Source organism: Nelusetta ayraudi, unplaced genomic scaffold (assembly GCF_046127955.1).
Source record: "Nelusetta ayraudi isolate G7.1 ecotype Tasmania unplaced genomic scaffold, CSIRO-AGI_Nayr_v1 ptg000026l, whole genome shotgun sequence".
Taxonomy (NCBI): domain Eukaryota; kingdom Metazoa; phylum Chordata; class Actinopteri; order Tetraodontiformes; family Monacanthidae; genus Nelusetta; species Nelusetta ayraudi.
In genome coordinates, this window is record NW_027466076.1 from 6,693,527 (window position 1) to 6,712,374 (window position 18,848).

Genomic DNA, 18,848 nt, shown 5'->3' on the forward strand with positions numbered 1-18,848 from the left:
TGTGTGTGTGTGTGTTTACACCTCTGCCGAGTTAGTTTTCTGGTTGCGTGAAGCAAGCAGGCGCCTCCCATCCACCACCGACTCAAGATGGCGACCGTGTCGACGCATGCTTTCTATGGCGGCAGGGGGGAGGACCGTACGCAACTACGTCGGATAGAAGCACACGAAGGACGAGGAAGAGCAGAAGAAGGAGAAGAAGAAAGTGACGCCAGGTCGAACGCGGCTGGAATTATTTCTCCCCCAGTCTGTGTTGTCAGCACGGAACTCGAGCTTTAAGCGCTTGTTGCGACGGTGAAAAGGTACAACTTGATTTATTTCCATATCCGGTTTGCCTCGACTGCTCCTTCAAGCTCAGTAGTTGTTGTTATTATACGCGAGCTATAATAAGGCGTTTTAGCTGTAATGAGAAAACATGGCCAGGGTTAACATTTATTAGTAAACAGAGAGAGGGGGGGGGGGGTATTGCGTTCGTATTTTTGCGACGTTTTAGCGCCATAACACACACACACACACACACACACACACACACACACACATATATATATATATATATATATATATATATATAAACACAACACAGGCGTGGCCTGTCTGTGTTCACGTCAGGTTAGTTTTATTATAATGATGCTAAAACCTCTGAAAGGTTATTATTTGGTTTATTTATTTGGCGACGGAAGCCGTTTGAGGGCGACAGTTGGTCGGTGGGTGGGTGGGTGGGTTGTTTGTTCGGATGTTGCTCCATCAGCGGGAGGATGATCCCAGTTTCCATAGTTTCCTTCCTCATAGCAGCAGCAGCAGTCTGTGACGTGAGCACAGTGAAGCCCCCACCACACACACACACACACACACACACACACACACACACCCTCCCACCCCCAGCGATGAGTCATCAAACAAGCTGATTAGTTTAATATTTATATGCGACTCTCAGCCGAATCTGATTCAGGGTCGCTGCGTTATAAACACGCAGTTGATCTTATATCAGAGTTAATGTGCTAGATACATGATTTATTACTGTATGTTGACTATTGAGTTGCTTGCACGGTAACGTTTTGTACGTCATCAAGGAGAAATGATGATTGTCAGATCGTTTCTTTAGTCAAGATGAGAAGAATATTACGTAGCTGAAAGTCCCTTGAAATATTTCTACATTTTTGATATTTGCCATCATATTTTCTACACTTCCAGTTGATTGTCTTTTTTTAGTTTTATTTTATTTGATGAAGCAAAGTTGTTGTTTTTTTTAAATGGTTCAAAATATGTGGCAAAGCAGCCAAATGTAAAAGAAGATGCTTGAAGATGCCTTTGTGAAAGGAGATGTTGCTGTGCACTGATGCAGTCCTGGTCTGGTCTGCACCTCGATGCTCTCTCGTCTTGAAAAGCTCTCGGTGCCGTCTCGACCACAACGCTGAAGTGAGCCGACGTTCTGTCCTTTCTTTTCCCCACAGAAGAGAGCTGGCAGCTGGCGGCAGCAGCAGGACGCACACTCAGCAACAGGAGTGATGGCGGTCCGAGTGTTCTTTGTGCTTTTGCTCGCGCTCATCAGTCAGAGTCAGAGTTCCAAAATCCTAAACTCACCGATCAGACCTGCAAGGTAAGTGGAAAAAAACATTTTTGGTTCGAATGGATGATGGTCCATGGTCCAGTTGACACACCAGAGGTGTCTCAGATTCAATACTCCCAGTATTGTTATCAGCCACCACTATGATAATGGGCTATGGAAGCCCTGACAGGAGCCAGGATTCACATTGGCAGGGCCTTAAAATAGGCAACCAGCCTGACGGACCCCTCTCGAGTCAGCTGCCACCAAGTCCACTGCACCTCGTCTACTTTATGGAGGTGTTTGCACATCTGCTCTTGGTTGTTTGTACATAGATTGACGCCACTCTTTTTTGTTGTAATTACCGTAATTACTGTATAGTTTAAGTTTTGCTTTGTTTTTAGTGCTGCAACATTGCAGTTTCCAAATTTGGAATCAATAAAGTACATATATTCTTTTCTATATACTTGTAAAGTAATACTTCTTTACTTTGGTGTGTGCAGCTGTAACTGGGCCTTGTTGCTGTTTCTCCTAATCTTGGTGTTGTTTGGCATTATTTCCTGTTTCCCCTCAAGGTATGAAAAGGATCTTGTTTCGGATCAGACGGATTGTGTGTCTGCAACCAGGCCGCAGCAGACCTTCATGAAGTCCAATAACTTCTCAGTGGACATGCGGATGCCCGGCGTGGTCCCAGCTGAGGTCAGTTAGTGCAGAATGTGCTGGAGTTGGACACATTGTAGACTAGCGGGCAGATTAACCCCGTAAATATGAAATCTTGTCATTTGATTATGAATACTTTCAACGTGAACGTGCATTCTTAAAATACATATGCACTATGAATGCTAAATATCATGTATTTAATGGCTTTAATGTGCGTTTTTTTCCCTCTCTGACTAGTCGGACACTTATCTGTGCACTGCGTTTCCAGTGCCCACCAGCCGAGATGCCTACGTTGGTCAGTGTCTCTTTCATTCTTGTCACATTGTTCTACTGTTTTTCTAATTCATGGACTGTATTTTTTGATTCGCCTCTACAGTGGACTTCATACCTCATGCCAACATGAAAACAGTCCATCACATGATATTGTTTGGCTGCCGGACTCCTGTCTCCACCAGCAGCTACTGGTAATACTCACTATGTCCACCGGGCGATGAACATTGAAAACGTGCCCTGAATTCCCCCCCAATTAAAAATTGACTTTGTTTTCGGGTTGCAAGTTATCGATTTATTCATTAATCGTTCTCAATTGATTGACAGTTAGTGGATAAATGATTAATTGTTAACATCACAACTTTGTTTACTTGCATTTTTTATTGCCTTCGTTACGTTTCCTTGTCTTGTAGTTTCCCAATGTGGGATCAATAAAGTGCATCTATTCTATTCTATTCCAGGGACTGTGGCAGTGTACAAGGAACATGTAAGGATGAAGCATCCATCATGTACGCCTGGGCTCGCAATGCTCCGCCCACCATTCTACCTAAAGGTTGGTCTGCTTTGTCTAGAGGACACACAGCTGTGTTGAAGAAGACTCAGTGTAGTTTTGCTCCTGAGATCATTCCTCCAGAAGTTCTCTCCAGGAAGACTTTGGGATGTGCAGGCAAATTATGACCAATGATGGTGACGATGATTGTTTTATTTGTAGCTAATGCATGAAGCTGAACATAAATGTGAATATGAAATAGATCAAAATCTTTCAAAAGTTATCAGATGTCATTGGCTTAGTGTGACATTGCTTTGGCTGACTGCTGGCTGTGAGTGTTGGCTCACTAAGAAGACTGCAAAGAGTGGCTCAGCCCCATCCTTCACTTCCTTCTTAGTGAAATGTTCTCATGGATGTTCATGCATGGTCTCCTCAAGGACGTGGTGAAGAAGCTCTCGACGCTGAGAGCGTCTCGACGGCCGCTGCTGAAAACAAATGTCTTCTTTCTGTCGTCAGATGTCGGTTTTAAAGTCGGACGGAATTCCGGAATTTCCCACTTTGTTATGCAGATCCATTATGGAGACATCAGTGCGTTCAGAGGTGAGTGCGGTCTGAACATGAGCTCATAGCCAGTCAGTGAATTGAAGTAGTTGGTTGGTAGTTGGTGAACACCCAGATAGCCCATGAGAATGAAATGCACTGTATTCTTTGGTGATCAAATGATTCACCTCACTATTCAGTCCAGTAGAACAAGTGCAACGTGTTCCTGCTGAGGGTTTGCTTTATAGTAAGCACCACTAGAGGGCGTGGGGGGCTGAGGTCCCGCCCACTGCTGCCTCTACAGCTGCTGTGAAGGTTATTCTGCGTCTGTACTTCAGAGTGGCTGTGTTTTGTTCTACAGACCATCATCGAGACTGCTCAGGAATGACCTTGAGGATGACCTTCACTCCGTACGTACCATGGGGAAAATAAGTGTGTGTGTGTGTGTGTTGTAGAGGAGAGATGTACTGGTGGATAGATTGCTGATAGAAAACAGACGGCTGGATTTAAACAGCGTGTCTTTGGGGAAACAGCAGGAGATTTTCTTTAAAATAATAAAGTTTTATTTCCAAAGGAAATCTGGAAGCCAACTTTTTGTAATTGTTTTTTTGTGTTGGACCTACGTCAGTCCATCAGGTTTTGGGTTGAAAGATACCTTGCTGTTTATTTGTAAGGGCACTTTGTGAAATATTATTTTGTGGAGCATGAGCTGCTTGTTGTGGTGGGGAAATATTGAATTGTCTGCTAAAGAAGTGACAGGAGGTCAGTGTGCATGTTTTCCCTCTCTATGTTTGTTTCAGAGTGTGAGGTGTCTGACTCATCTGCCTCTCCTCCTCTCCTCTCCTCTTCTCCCCTCTTCTCCTCCTAGGCAGCCCTTCATCGCTGGTATTTTCCTGCTGATGTCTGTTGACACAGTCATCCACCCTGGAAAAACAGGTATGTTTGAGTTTGGTGTTATGGTGAACGTTGTCTTTGAATCCAGTGAGTGAGACGCAGTGTTTGCCAAAAGGAAAGCCAGTGGTGGAAGACAGTGATTGGAGCGACCGGACCTCCAGTCTCTCCAAAGCCTGTTGTTGTTGTTGTTGTTGTTGTTGTTGTTGTTGTCAGTTAGTGCGTCTGTGGTGCTCGTTGGGAATTTAGCAAGTGACATTAAAAATGCAACTCAAGATCCACCAACTGGACTCTGATTTGGTTGCAACTTTGCTTTGCTTCATTTTCCATTGACATTAAAGCAACATGTTTTCTCCATGATATCCCAGGATAGATGGTGGATAGGTTGTTTCTTCCTGTGAGGTGGCTCACCAGAACTCTCCATCCACCTGCTGCTGCTCCACTACCCCTCCATTATGTCCCCACTAGTGTAACAGTTGCCCACCCCTGCCCTGGCTAGATTGATGATGCATCTCCTTCTTCTCCTTCTTCTCCTTCTTCTTCTTCTCCTTCTCCTCCTCCTTCTTCTCCTTCTTCTCCTTCTTCTTCTTCTTCTTCTTCTTCTTCTTCTTCTTCTTCTCCCTCTTCTCCTTCCTCTCCTTCTTCTTCTTCCCTCAGTCACCAATGCAGACGTGGCCTGTGACTACTCCTCCTACCCCATCTATCCCTTCGCCTTCAGAACACACACACATCGTCTGGGTGAGTCACCGTGAAGTCGCTGTAATCCAGCGTCACCTTCTCACATGACCAACAGCAGGTGCTCTCTGTCACAGGTCAAGTGGTCAGTGGCTACAGAATCCGTGATGGCAAGTGGAGCCTGATTGGGCGACAGTCCCCCCAGCTGCCACAGGTACGTCAGGCAGTCAATGAAAGACTTTGATTGAGATCATGCAACCACTGTACTGAGCAGCTCACAACTGTTCTCTTCAAAACCTCTTCATTCAATTTTCACTCGGTGACGTCTTGGCAGAACATTCGAGGTCTTCGCTGAAACTGAAATCTAGACACTGAGACAAAGACGAGTTGCTTTCTTGGTAGCACACGTGGACTCTGCGGTGTTCATGGCATGTCTAACCACACACGTGTGCTCATCTGCAGGCCTTCTATCCTTCAACCAAGGACCTGACTATCAGATATGGAGACACAGTGGCAGCCAGGTGTGTCTTCACTGGTGAAGGAAGAACCTCAGAGGTTTATATTGGGTGAGTACTCAACACTGCACCCTGCTGGACACTGAACATCCATGATGGTGGTGGTGGTGGTGGTGGTGGTGGTGGTGATGATGATGATGATGGTGATGATGGTAGTGGTGATGATGATGATGATGGTGGTGGTGATGATGATGATGATGGTGGTGGTGGTGGTGGTGATGATGATGGTAGTGGTGATGGTGATGATGATGATTATGATTATGACGATGATGATGATGATGATGATGATGATGATAGTGGTGATGATGATTTCAGATATTCCCTCGCTCCGTCACGTCCACTCTTGTTCTAAAGCCTTCAGAATTTGGGAAACTAACAATGGTTATTTTTCATTCTTCTCTCCTCTGGGTTCTGCAGCGGTACGTCGGACGATGAGATGTGCAACTTTTACATCATGTACTACATGGAGCACAGACACGTGGTTCCCTTCATGAACTGCATGGAGGCTGGAGAGCCGGACCTGTTCCAGAACATCCCAGCAGAGGCCAACGTTCCCATCCCAGTCAGTGCAGGACACCTTCACTCCCCCATGCACATGGGACACCCAGTCAGTGTGGCAGACTCTCACTATGAGCAGGTGCTGGACTGGCCCCTGACTCCCCTGCTGCTGGGCCAGCTGTCAGGACTGGCCCTGGACTCCGACTCCAACCTGGTCATCTTCCACCGAGGGGACCGCCACTGGGGGGCAGCGTGAGTGAGCAGCACACACACACACACACACACACACAGATGTCAGTTTGTCACTTCATTTACACGCAAACTCGGTGGTGTGTTTATGGGCAGAGGTGTCAAAGTATTCACGTTCTGTGCTTCAGTATGGATACTTGATAATAAAGGACAAAAGTAAGCAACGCATCATCCACTTTTATAATGAACTACACAACAGCAGAGTGCAAATAATTTAGCGCCACTTGACGCTACAACAACAACAACAACAACAGCAACAACAACAACAGGTATTTGTATCTTGTGTCTTGACAGCTTTGTTGTATTTTCTCCAGCTCATTCGACAACAAGGCCAGATACCAGCAGAGGTTCCTGGGTCCCATCCAGCAGTCCACCATCCTGGTGGTGGAACCATCCACTGGCAACGTTCTCAAAGCCTCAGGCCGAAACATGTGAGTCGCACTTCACTCAGGATTGATTGATGGTGAGTGCAAAGTTCCCCACAATCCCAACGGTAGCGTGTGCGATTCGTCTGCAGGTTTTATTTGCCTCATGGAATCACCACAGACACCAGCAACAACTACTGGGTGACGGATGTCGCTCTTCATCAGGTGAGATGATGATGACGATGATGATGGTGTGAATCCTACCAGATGGTTTAAAGGTCCAGTGTGTAATATTTGCTTTGATTCATGATTTTTGTATTGGTAAAAGCTGAACATACTGCAAGTAAACACATTCATTAAAGTGCAGAGTGGCAGTGGTAGAACAGTCAGGTGGTAGAACCACCAAGCAGGGTCCCAGTGCTCCCAGTTAGCTGCCATCTTGCATCAGCATGCTTCTAAGGAAGCCTGGTGTGGACAATCCTGACTGCGTGCAGGCTACCGTAGTTCACAGCAAGATCAGGAGGGACAGGAGGGGGAGGGAGAGTGGAAGAGCGCTGCAGTCAAGTGTAGCCACTTGATGTCGCTGCTCTTCTTCAAAAATCTCCAACTGTTGACACGCTGGACCTCTGAATCCAGTCTGAGTGCAGAAGAAGTGACCGGCAGTCTGTTGGGTGGTCAGGTGCTGAAGGTGAGCAGCGACGGCCGGGACTCGGCCCTGCTGACGCTGGGCGAGGCCTTCACTCCAGGAAGTGACCGCAGCCACTTCTGCCAGCCCACCGACGTGGCCGTGGACCCCACCACCGGGGACGTCTTTGTGTCCGACGGCTACTGCAACTCCAGGATCCTCAGGTTCTCCAGCGCCGGCTCCTACCTGTCTGAGTGGGGCGCAGGTGAGACCGCACACACACAGAACCGCACCACTGGTTCATGTTCAGGATCTGAAAGTTTGCTTTGTAGAGTCGTCCTTCACCCTTTCTGTCTGTCCTGTCCATGTGAAGGTTCCTCTGACAGGAGGAGGCGGGTTCCCTTTGCGGTTCCCCACAGCCTGGTGTTCCTGCCGGACCGCCGGGAGGTCTGCGTGGCCGACCGGGAGAACGGACGCATCCAGTGCTTCCTGGCCGAGAGCCAGGAGTTTGTCAAGGAAATTAAGAAGAAGGAGTTCGGAGGACGAGTGTTTGCCATCGGCTACAGGCCCGGAGGAGGTGAGCTTCCAGCTGTTGGACTGCTGGACCACAGTGCATTGCAGTGGTCCAGCATTCCTCATAGGAGGGGAAAATACAGTTGGCCCTCTCCTAGCTGAGAATCACCACCTAGAACCACGTAGAACCATCTAGAACCTCCTAGAACCACATAAAACCACCCCAGAACTACCTAGAATCACTCAGAACCACCACCTAGAACCACCTAGAACCATGTGGAACTACCCCAGAACCACCTAGAACCACATAAAACCACCCCAAAACTACCTAGAATCACTCAGAAGCACCACCTAGAACCACCTAGAACCACATAAAACCACCCCAGAACTACCTAGAATCACTCAGAACCACCACCTTGACACGTATTGATTATTGTGTGTGTGTGTGTGTGTGTGTGTGTGTGTGTGTGTGTGTGTGTGTGTGTGTGTGTGTGTGTGTGTGTGTGTGTGCAGATGGCTTGATCTTTGCAGTCAACGGGGTGTCACGAGATTACTCGTCATTCCTGACTGGTTTTGTGATCAATTACTCAACAAAAGAGATCTTGGATACTTTCTACCCAGAGACAAAGGTAAACACACACACACACTCACCTCAGTGTGGCATCAACACAGTTGATTATTCACCATTTTACAACAAGGCCTGCCTGGATTTGTGGCGCTTCCTGCCTCCTGCTTCCTGCCACTCTAGATAAGATAAGATTTCCTTTATTAGTCCCACAGTGGGGACATTTCCATCATTACAGCAGCAAGGTGGAGGGTGACACACAATAAAAAGCACCACAAACAAGTTCATGTAAATCAAAAACAGAATTAGATAGTAGAAAAACAGAGAAGCAATAGATATCGAAGCATTTTAAGAATAAAAAGTAGATCAAATGAAATTAAATATGAACATATCTACAAATAAAGTGTATGTGCAGAGTGAGTAGTCTACAGGGGGCGCTGCTGACAGCTGCAGGAAGACTTTTATGGACGCTTGTGTATGCAATGTATTTATTGTGAGAATGTTGTCCAGCTGTTCATGTGGAAGCTTTGTGATTCCAGTGGAGTTTTCTGTTGTTGCTTTCAGGAATTTGAAATGCCTCATGACATCGTCCAATCAGGCGATGGCACCGTCTTTGTCGGAGACGCCACCAATAAATACGTCTATAAATTCACCACCGAAAGTAAGCAACCATAGGCTTGATAATAATATTGATTATAATATAATGAATGAACTTGCCAGCTAGCTGTGTGAACTTGCCTCACGTCAATAGGTATAAAAATGGGAGTTCTATTTTTTTAATTTTTTTTTGTCATGTGACATAAAATGTGTGATTTATTTCTAATGTTAATTATTGTCTTATTATCGTCTCTTCTCTGTTCTTTTCCTTTCATTTCCAGAGTCGCATCACTCTGTCAAGAAAGCTGGTATTGAAGAAGTGAAAGGTGAACATGGTCCCATTATAATCAGCAGCAAGTAATTCTATCACGGTAGCGCAGAAACAGGATTTTCTGACAATATTTTGCCTCAGCGGAGCACCGGAGACGAGCAAACATGAAATTATTGCCATTCTTCACTTTTTGTGTTGATTTATTCTTCACTCTGGGACTCTGTTCATGTCAATATTCCCATCTTTTTCTGCAGAAATTGAAATGTTTGTTCAGACCAAAGGGAGGACGAAGCACAACGTGACAGCGGCTGAGGTGAAGGAGACGCAGCAGCAGCAGCAGCAGCAGCAGCTTCCTGAGCAGCAGCAGCAGACGGAGAGCCAGGAGAAGATGAAGATGTCTGCAGTGCCTGGCAGAGGCAGGCAGGGGGCGCTACCCACCATCATCACCGTGCTGCTGCTCAGCCCCCTGGTGGTGCTGCTCTCAGTCGGACTCTATCTGTGTCGCAGGAACAGCGGTAAGGAGCAGCAGAAGTCAGTCAGTGTGAGACACTGTGGAACCACTGAGGAACCACTGAGGAACCTCTGTGGAACCTTTGAGGAACCACTGTGGAACCACTGGCAGCTGCTTTCAGGCTTCGCTTTGGTTTTTAGTGAAGACCAAAAATAAAACCTGTGCTTGTGAAAGGCAGGTCAGGCCTGCCATGTACATACATAGACATACATAGACATATAGATGTAGATATATTGATACAGACACTGACATTCTCATCCAATCACATTGTAGATTCACACACACACACACACACACACACACACACACACTAACTATTAGCATCCAATCCACCAGCAGCCTTTGATTTGTTCAAAGCAGCCGAGTGGCGTTGATTGATTGCATGCGTTCACTTGAACACAGTCACACTGTTGTGCTTCAAGTGTTATTAAAGAAGACTTGATGCTAGAAGACCAGCACTGCAGAAGTGACCATGAAGGCAACACACCTTGTCACTGCAGGAGAAGCTGGTCCGATCTCTGACCACTGGTTCTGACCACTGGCTCTCTCACTGTTTGCTGCTTCTTGTAGACCAACGGAACGCCAAGTCTGAACCCAGCTCTGTGGAGGGCATCCTGGGAAAAATACGAGGTAATACAATAGCTATATAAATATATATACTGTATATACATGTAAACATTGGACTTCTCTGTCCGTTTACTTTGACTGTGACGCTGATGAACAGAGTGAAAATACTTTGTGTGTGTGTGTGTGTGTGTGTGTGTGTGTGTGTGTGTGTGTCGCACCAGGCCGGGCGGTGGGCGGCCTCAACCTGGGCAACTTCCTGGCGTCGCGGCAGGGCTACAGCCAGCAGGGCTTCGACCAGCTGAGCACCGAGGGCAGCGACCCGGAGCGCAACCAGGACGACAGCAGCGACTCGGACAACGACGACTACTTTGCTCCCGACCGCTCCTCGTCCTGAGAGGCCTCTGACCTCTGACCCCCAAGCCCCGCCCACTCTTCGTACTGGCAAGATGGATGTTCATCATGATGTGTGTGTAAATGTTTGCTCGGTCCTTTCTTTGCATATTCAGAAATATAATTTTGTACAGTGAAATGCTTTATTTGATTTTGATTTAATTTAACTTACTTTTGCCATAATTATTACTATTATCATTATTATTATTATTATTATTATTTAAAATGCCTCACATGTCATTGGTAGCACGGCCACCAAAGACTTTGTCCTTCCATTTCTATTTCCTTCCACTTCTTGGTTATCAGGACCAACTTTATGAGGGAGATTTTGAATTGATTGCAGCGTCACTTTCAGGCCACGCCCACCTCAAGCAGCCACACAAGCGTTACTTTGTGGTCACATGACAGACGTGGCTTTGCTTCCTTTGAATCCAACAGAGGGGCGTTAACTAAATAAAACATTCTCACAACTTGAATTTACTCACTTCTTCCCTCTGCGCTCTCTGGCCCGGTTCAGTCCGGTCCGGTCCGGCCTGGCCCGGTCCAGTCCGGTTTGATCCGGTCTGGTCTTGCCTGGTCTCCAGCCATGTCACCTTCAAGGAGGAAGAAAAATGCTGACATTTCAGATATTATTTGAAGAGGAAATCTTTGTCTCCGTTCAAAGCGTTTCGTGCATGGGCAGGAAAAGAAATGAAAAACGTACAAATTTCCGGCAGTTTTCCACCGTTGGGTCAGAGATCGGTCCTGGAACACTCGACTCATCAGCTCGACTCATCAGCTCTCATCGCTAATGTTGCCTTCAACTCTTCCACGCTTCCAACTCCCGTGTGTGTGTGTTGTGTTGTGTTGTCATCAGTGTTTAAGCACAGACCTTAAAGAATCTGGTGACATCAGTCCAACACAACTTTAAACTGCAGTACACGCAGTACTTCTGATACACACGTGTGATCTCTAGGTTCTCTCACTCGGCCTTAATGCTAATTTGTTTCTAATGCACCGCTTCAGATTGTTGTAAATGACCTCCTGATCAACTTGTTCTGTTTTTAGTTCTATATATGTATGTAAATATATACATACATACATACATATATGTATATTTATTGTGATTCAACAGGTTTTCTGCAAAGTTCTATTTTCAGTAACCATTGTTTGTGTAATAAAGTGTCTGGAAAGCATGGCAGTGTGTGATCGCTCACTAGCGCCCCCTCTCAACACAATATTTTTAACGTACGTTTTTTTCAACTGTGCTATTTTGAAGGTCGTCATTTGTTTCTGCTGGCGTAGTTTGTACCCCTCAATGTACAGTACATGTTACATATATTGATGTCTTGTTATGTGATTGTTATCAATATAAATATTGATAACAATACTGATATATTGACAATATAACAACATACAAATCTAAATGTCCTTCACATGCAGGAGGCCTCTAATAACCTGACAATAGTGCATGGATGCCACTTGGTAGCTTCGGAGCTGCTAGCATAGTAGCATCAGCTACTCTTCATCCTTCCACCAGGTGGAGACCCACTGATCCCACACTGAATATTATTCAGGCTGATCTTCAAGTCATTTTAGTGACAATAATATATTGTTTTTGTTTTTGTTAATTAGCTTTCTGAAAAGAAAAAAAAAACAAAAAACATGAAACCCTTTAAAATTTTTCAAGGGTTCATCGGGAGGGGGTCCGACCCTCCTCGGAGGGCCCCCTGTATTTCCCACACTGCGGGTCTGCACGAGCTACATGGTCTGGAGTGCACAAATGTTGGGCCAATTTCATCCCTTGGCCACCAGGGGCCGACAAACCCCGGATGGACTCTGCGTGCCTGCCGGTGGTCACGTGTGGACGGTGCGGCGATGATGCGACGTCGTCACGCAGCAGCGACGACGTTCGTTGGGGAAAGGTCAGAGTCACATCGGAAGGTTCCCACCGAGGGGATGGAGGAGGAGCGGCGGCAGTGATGGGATGGATGGGATGGATGATTGATTGATGGACGGATTGATTGAGGTTCTGCTTCATTGTCGCTCGGCTCGACATCATTCCTGACTGTTAACGCTTCATCACCGCCGCCTTGGACCGGACCGGACCGGACCGGACCGCTCTGACTCGGTAGGACGGTGGAGCCTTTTGGACGCTTCCAGGTTTGTTCCTCCATTGCGCACTTTTGCGCCAATTTATTGACGTGGAATGAAAATCAAAAGGAAACAATTGCGCATGGAAACGATGAAACTTTGCTCACTGGAGCTCATTAATCGACGTCTTTAAGGAGCAGTAGGTACAAATATTACCCATTATCATCATTTATCATTAGTATTAGTAGTAGTACCAGGAGTAATACTACTACTACTACTACTACTACTACTACAAATAGTAGTAGTAGTAGTAGTGGGGAATATTTTTCTCGCTGCTTTTTGCGGTGTGATCTTTCTGTCCGGTGCGGTCGCTGCTGCATGGACGACCGCAACAAAAAAAAAGAAAAAGAAAAAAAACCCCGAGGTTGTCCTATGGAGCCTCCTCAGAACAGTGACGTCATCCTCAGCAGGACTGGGGCTCGAGGCTGCAGCAGCAGCAGCAGCAGTCATTGACTTTAGCCGGTAATAGCAATACTAGCAGTTTGTTTGCTAGTGTTTTAGCAGGTCGTTGCTGCAGAGGAAGGGTTTGGTTGCAGAGACTGCACTGCAAATATTCTAATGTCACTCCAGCAGCAGCAGTGACAGCTGCAGCAGCAGCTGGATGCTGCCAGTGAAGAGGTCACACCATCATACAGTCAGATGCACTGTGCGAAATCCTGTTAACCTAGTAACCTAGTGAAAAAGCGAAAAAAAAATATATATATATATTATTGTTACTAATAGTCAGTGAAATGTCTTGAAGATCAGCCAACATGTTTTCAGGCATTATTCAGCAAAGGGAAAAGGGAACAGTGGGTCGCCCCCTGGTGGAAGGATGAACAGAAGCCGATGCTGCTAACTGATGAGAAATAACTATGAAGCTGCATAAAATATTGTCACTTAATTTCAGGCCTCCTGCGTGTTGAGCACATTGACGTTATTGGTATTGAGACACAATCGGGAGGATGGGGTTATTGAAATATTATTATTATTTATTTTAACTTCAACAGTGACTGAACATCTTTCCCACTTTTTCTTTCCATGTGTGTACCTGCAGTTGGAGAATCCAGTTGGTCTCTGTTATGTTTGCCGCAGGACGAACGTCCGTCTGTCAAGCTACTGAAGTGCCACATCAGTGAGTGTTCCGTCTGCACCGCTCGCTATTCCAGCATTTAGCAACACACACTTGTAAGACCACCGACCGTCCTTTCAAAAAGAACGCAGGCTGTGAAAGTAGCGCGTGTGCGAGGAACGACCTGCTTTCTAACAACAGATCTGACTGCACTGTGGTTGCATTGTGTATGACAAAATAAAACACGTCTGTAGGTCCTAACAGTGAACGAGCGTTTCAAGTCAGTTCAGTACGAGAAATCACACAATTTGATGTGCACTTTGAGATTTTATTATGAAAAGTGTTTAGAAATAGAAATTATTATTATTATTATTATTATTATTATTATTATTATTATTATTATTATTATTATTATTTGATTATTATGTGTTTCCACTGTGTCTCTTAAAGCGGCCCCGTGCCGCTATCATTTTGCTCATCCTTCCTTTGTGTTATATGCTATGTGGTATTCACCCATTCAGTACAGCAAAGCAAACTCCATGGCAGTGTTGCACATTGGGTTCGGTTTGTTATTATTACAAGGTTCCCTTGCATCATTATATTTAGAATTACCCAAACAACTTTTTTTTCAAAATTATAAAGATGCAAAATATTAAAAAAATATGTCGGTTTTATTTAATATCTGGAGCAAAAGTCATTATTGATTTATTTTCTTTGTTTTGTATTTTTAGGCTTTGCAGGCAAAACCATCAATAAATCATGGATGGACAAATGGACCGAGCCGGACCAGTTGCTTTAAGATGACACGCACAGATCTCGCTGACACCCTGTTATCAGCTTCTCCTCAAGATATCAAAGTGCTCCTGGTTTCCTCGGAGAAAAAGTCCTTACAAACTGTTAAGCCATGTAATCGTACAGAGCAGCGCACGAGGCAGAACCCGACGCTCACACACAACCAAGGACACTTCAGCTGTGTCGACAAATTACCGGATGACCTAAAACTACAAAAGTACTCCATGGAGTCCCCATACAGAAAGGCGGAGAGGTATGCAAATAAACCTGATGCATCGTGGAATACCTTAGGACTCCAGCAGAGGTTTCGCTTTTCTGCTCCAGATATTCTGAGCCATAGGTCGACGCCTCCAAAAGTGGCGGCGGACATGGCCAGCAAGGTCGTGACCTCCGAACAGAAGAGAAGGACGAGGTCGAAGAGTGCCTCTCGGGTCCCTGCCAGGCTCACCCCTGTTCCCTGCTCGTCTTCCTCCAGAAAGGGCAGAGAGCCAGAACTGGCTCCAGAACCATGGCGTAGACCAGAACCGTCCCAGAATGTGGACGTAGCACCCTGGGCACACATTGGTGAGGTCCACCTTATTGAACTGCAGCCTCGAGCAAACGACTGCATGGACTATTCTTCTTACTATGTAGCCAACACTTCTGAGGATTCTGTGGTGGATAAATCAGCAACCAGTCCTCACGTCAGGTGTCGCGTGGACATCAAACCCGATGAGTCGGCGTTACGTTACGCCGGACAAGAGGCTAAAGCCGACGTGGACTCATCGCTGCACAGGCACTACAGTGTGGGTCGCCGGAGTCTGACCATGCCACGACATTTCACCTATTCCAAGACACCGAGCACTGCTGACTCAGTGAGCGCAGGTAGTCGACAAGGTGCTCAGATCAACAGGTACATGCAACCCATGGAGATCCCTTTGCATCCAGTGCCCTCTTCAGTGAACTACTATGATATGGAATATGACCTTCAGTGCAATCCAAACACAGCTCCCCAGTGCTACTACTACAGTGATCCACGTTTCTCAGCTACCACGTTGACACAACCTTGTTCTTCCTTTCAAAATGAACATTACGCCGCAGCAGGACCTCATCATGCTAAAATGCAATACGTCCAAGATCCAAGGGCTCAAAAGATGCATCCTGTAAGCCCAAGACCTTGGTGTCTTGAGACTGAAGCCTACCCCTGTCCTGGGAAGACACCTTATCCCAAACCATACGCTACAAACAAACCAGGACACTATGTCATACAAACCGCTCCAACAAGAATATTCTATGGAGAAGATCCAAGCACTTTTCCAATCCAGACTGCCCCACCGAGATTTTGTTATTCCAGAAACATGCATGTGGTACCACCGGAGCATCACGTACCTGCAAAGGTATACTACACGGAAGGCCGGAAACATGCAAGAGTCGTCCAAACTCAACTAGATGAGTTTTATGGGTCTGAAACGTCTGCTAATTCCAGTAACCTGGCTGCCCAAGTACCACACGTTACTCCAGTGAAGATTCAGCATGAGCCTGTGTCAGCGTCATGGTATGCCAACCCAACTCTAGAGTCCCAAAGAATTGCCACAGACTCTAAATCATACTCAAGGTCATGGGACAATATCCTCAACTCTTGCGTAGAGAGAGAACAGCCTGTTTCTGTCAATCGTCGTCAGAGCTTTGATGATGTTCTGAAGTTCAAAAGGTCCAAAGGGGTAACGATAGACAAACCACAGCCGGCAGTTGTTAATCTCTCTAGTTCGCCAAGACGCTATGCAGCCTTATCCATGTCTGATAACTCATTGATTGACAGAAGCCCATCAGAAACATCGAAGAGCGCCAGAGACAGATTTTGGTGCGTCACCCCTGAAATAACAATCACCGATGATGACATTCTACCTGGGAACATTGACAAAGCCAAAGGGTGGTCGTCCGGCTGTGAGCTGTTTGACAGCAGGAGCCCTGCGGCTCCAGGACCATCGCAGTTTGATTGCAAATGTTCACCACAAGCGAACGCACATGAGGATGACTCACTGCAGCAGAGCCTCGAACAACTCGATGAGCTTTTGGCAAATCTGGTAACTGATTACAAGCCACCCAGTAGGAGGGCAAGTAAAGACATTCTGGACCAACTGAAAAAGTTGATTGACGAAGAAGAAGCCGTGTCTCTGTCCAGAAAGAGTTCAACGGCAGGAATGGGGGAACCGGCTCCCCTTGACAAGCAGCCAACTTCAGTCAGAATTCACTATGATGGCTTTCAAGACATGGACAGAGCGAGTGATGCCATGAAGAGTGTGGAAGAGTGCTCCCCCGACCAAAGCCCCGATGAAGACGATACCATGATGTGCTCCAATGACAAATGCCGGAGGACAGAGACTCTCTTCAACGCTTGCCTGTACTTTAAATCCTGCCACAGCTGCTACACCTACTACTGTTCCCGGAACTGTCGCAGGGAGGACTGGGACATTCACAAAGAAAGCTGTCTGTACGGAAAGATTGGCAGCGTGTGTCGCCACATTATCAAACACTGCCGCGAAACTGCCGAAGTCCACCGAGTCTTCTCTCGTATCGCCAAGGTGGGCTACCTGTCCAGAGGTCGAGGGGTCGTCTTCCTTGGTTTTCCAAACCCCGCCTCCTCCAGTAGCTTTCTGCAGTACGGCCTGGGTAGTCTGACGATATCTCCCACATATCTGTCTCTGCGAGAGCTCGCCAGTTTCAAGGACAACTTAGGCGAGTACTGCAAAGAGCTGCAGGAAGCGGGCAAGGAGTACGATCCCAACGAATGTTTCATCCTGAATGTATCCATCGCCGTCGGCGAACCAACGGCCGACGGGCCGTCCCCGAGGAACCAAGCTCCAGCCGTCAGGAAACACGCCAAGGTGGCGCTGGCCTCCTTCAGCCCCGATAGCAACGTTCACAAGAAAGAGAGCGAAATGGAAACGTTAATCCTCACTCCGCCGCCGGGAACCACAGACATTGACAAAGAAGGAGAGGTGGGCAGGAAAGCCCGGGAGGTTTGTTTCATCAACATTCAGCGCGAGTTGAGGATCCGCGGTATCTTCTTACGCCACGAGTACCCGCAGGTGTACCGACAACTCTGTGAGTTTGTGGAGAACAACAGAAGATTCACACCCACGACTATTTATCCCATCGATAAGAGAACTGGCAAACAGTTTATGTGCATGATCATGGCCGCGTCTGAGCCCAGAACCTTGGACTGGGTCGGAACCCCACACCTCCTCGATGACATCATCTGATTTGCACCTCTCTTATGCTTGTGTGTGTGTCTGTGTGTGTGTGGGTGTGTGGTGCATGTGCATGTTGACATATCATAAATATTTATCAACAAATAAAATTTCCCAACTTACTAAAAACGGGAATTTATTCTACATTCCCATTTATCAAGATTGTTGTTTTCTTCCTGGAGATTTTCATCTGTTTGTCGCTCGACCTGCATTTTCAAGTTCAGGCTGAGAGAGAAAAGAAAATAGACAGAATTCCTTCTGAATATTTTTTTTACAATAGTATTTTATCTGACATATCATTGAACTACGCTGTGATCAGATTGCAGTGAACTCAGTAAAGATTTCTGAAAGAGAAAACACTGCAATAAAAGATAGAAAACTGTGTGTTACTCATGACTTGCTGTGTCGTGTTTTCCATTACAGGTTTTTTTAATTTAATTTTTTTCAGTCTCACATCACTAAAATTGTATTGCAGAAAATAAATGTATTCCCCTTTAACATTTGCAAAAAATTATTATTCTGGCTGCAACAACATGCTATGCAAATATGATTTTCATCTGAGTGTGTAAACTGTGCTGAGTTTTAGCTCCGCCTCTCTCAGTGTGTCCTTCCTGTAACGTGCTCGCTCTGTTCTCACCGTCTCTCCTTTATGTCCATTTGTACAGTAATAAAGCGGTGATAGAGAGTGGGAGAGGGCACAGTCACCTTTGACCCCTGGTGCTGAATGTGCAGGATGGTCGTCTATAAAGAAAAACCAACAACACTGGAAAATAACACGTGTTTTGTTGCTGTGTGAAACTTTCTACTGAGACTGTAATAAAACATTTAGTTAAGTAGGTCCGTGTCAAACCTTCTTGCTGCTGCTGATCTACACTGAAACCATGGCAGCTTAGGAAAAAAGGACGAGCGA

The 18,848-nt window shown here is 46.1% G+C and overlaps 2 protein-coding genes across 2 annotated transcripts; both read left to right on the forward strand.

The window, feature by feature from the left end:
• The first annotated feature begins 137 nt into the window (after positions 1 to 137).
• Positions 138 to 11,907, forward strand: pam (peptidylglycine alpha-amidating monooxygenase). The gene is made up of 23 exons (XM_076029393.1): positions 138 to 299; positions 1,449 to 1,594; positions 2,116 to 2,239; positions 2,438 to 2,495; positions 2,577 to 2,664; positions 2,932 to 3,023; positions 3,477 to 3,560; positions 3,862 to 3,910; positions 4,369 to 4,436; positions 5,049 to 5,129; positions 5,204 to 5,280; positions 5,529 to 5,632; positions 5,999 to 6,331; positions 6,643 to 6,759; positions 6,846 to 6,918; positions 7,373 to 7,583; positions 7,692 to 7,895; positions 8,345 to 8,460; positions 8,961 to 9,057; positions 9,275 to 9,319; positions 9,519 to 9,779; positions 10,346 to 10,405; positions 10,564 to 11,907. The coding sequence occupies exons 2-23, from the start codon at positions 1,503 to 1,505 to the stop codon at positions 10,734 to 10,736; spliced, it is 2,607 nt and encodes an 868-aa protein (XP_075885508.1). The 5' UTR covers positions 138 to 299; positions 1,449 to 1,502; the 3' UTR covers positions 10,737 to 11,907.
• Positions 11,908 to 12,550: 643 nt separating this feature from the next.
• Positions 12,551 to 18,775, forward strand: LOC142890395 (apical junction component 1 homolog). Its single transcript, XM_076029380.1, has 3 exons — positions 12,551 to 12,874; positions 13,902 to 13,979; positions 14,648 to 18,775. The coding sequence occupies exon 3, from the start codon at positions 14,717 to 14,719 to the stop codon at positions 17,948 to 17,950; it is 3,234 nt and encodes a 1,077-aa protein (XP_075885495.1). The 5' UTR covers positions 12,551 to 12,874; positions 13,902 to 13,979; positions 14,648 to 14,716; the 3' UTR covers positions 17,951 to 18,775.
• The last annotated feature ends 73 nt before the right edge of the window (positions 18,776 to 18,848 follow it).

Excerpts from the sequence above, each read along its gene's own strand:
- LOC142890395 (XM_076029380.1), top strand. The coding sequence starts at position 14,717 with ATGACACGCACAGATCTCGCTGACACCCTGTTATCAGCTTCTCCTCAA.
- pam (XM_076029393.1), top strand. The coding sequence starts at position 1,503 with ATGGCGGTCCGAGTGTTCTTTGTGCTTTTGCTCGCGCTCATCAGTCAG. Across the intron at positions 2,240-2,437 it reads CCGGCGTGGTCCCAGCTGAG|TCGGACACTTATCTGTGCAC; the intron begins GTCAGTTAGTGC and ends CTCTCTGACTAG. Across the intron at positions 6,332-6,642 it reads GACCGCCACTGGGGGGCAGC|CTCATTCGACAACAAGGCCA; the intron begins GTGAGTGAGCAG and ends TATTTTCTCCAG.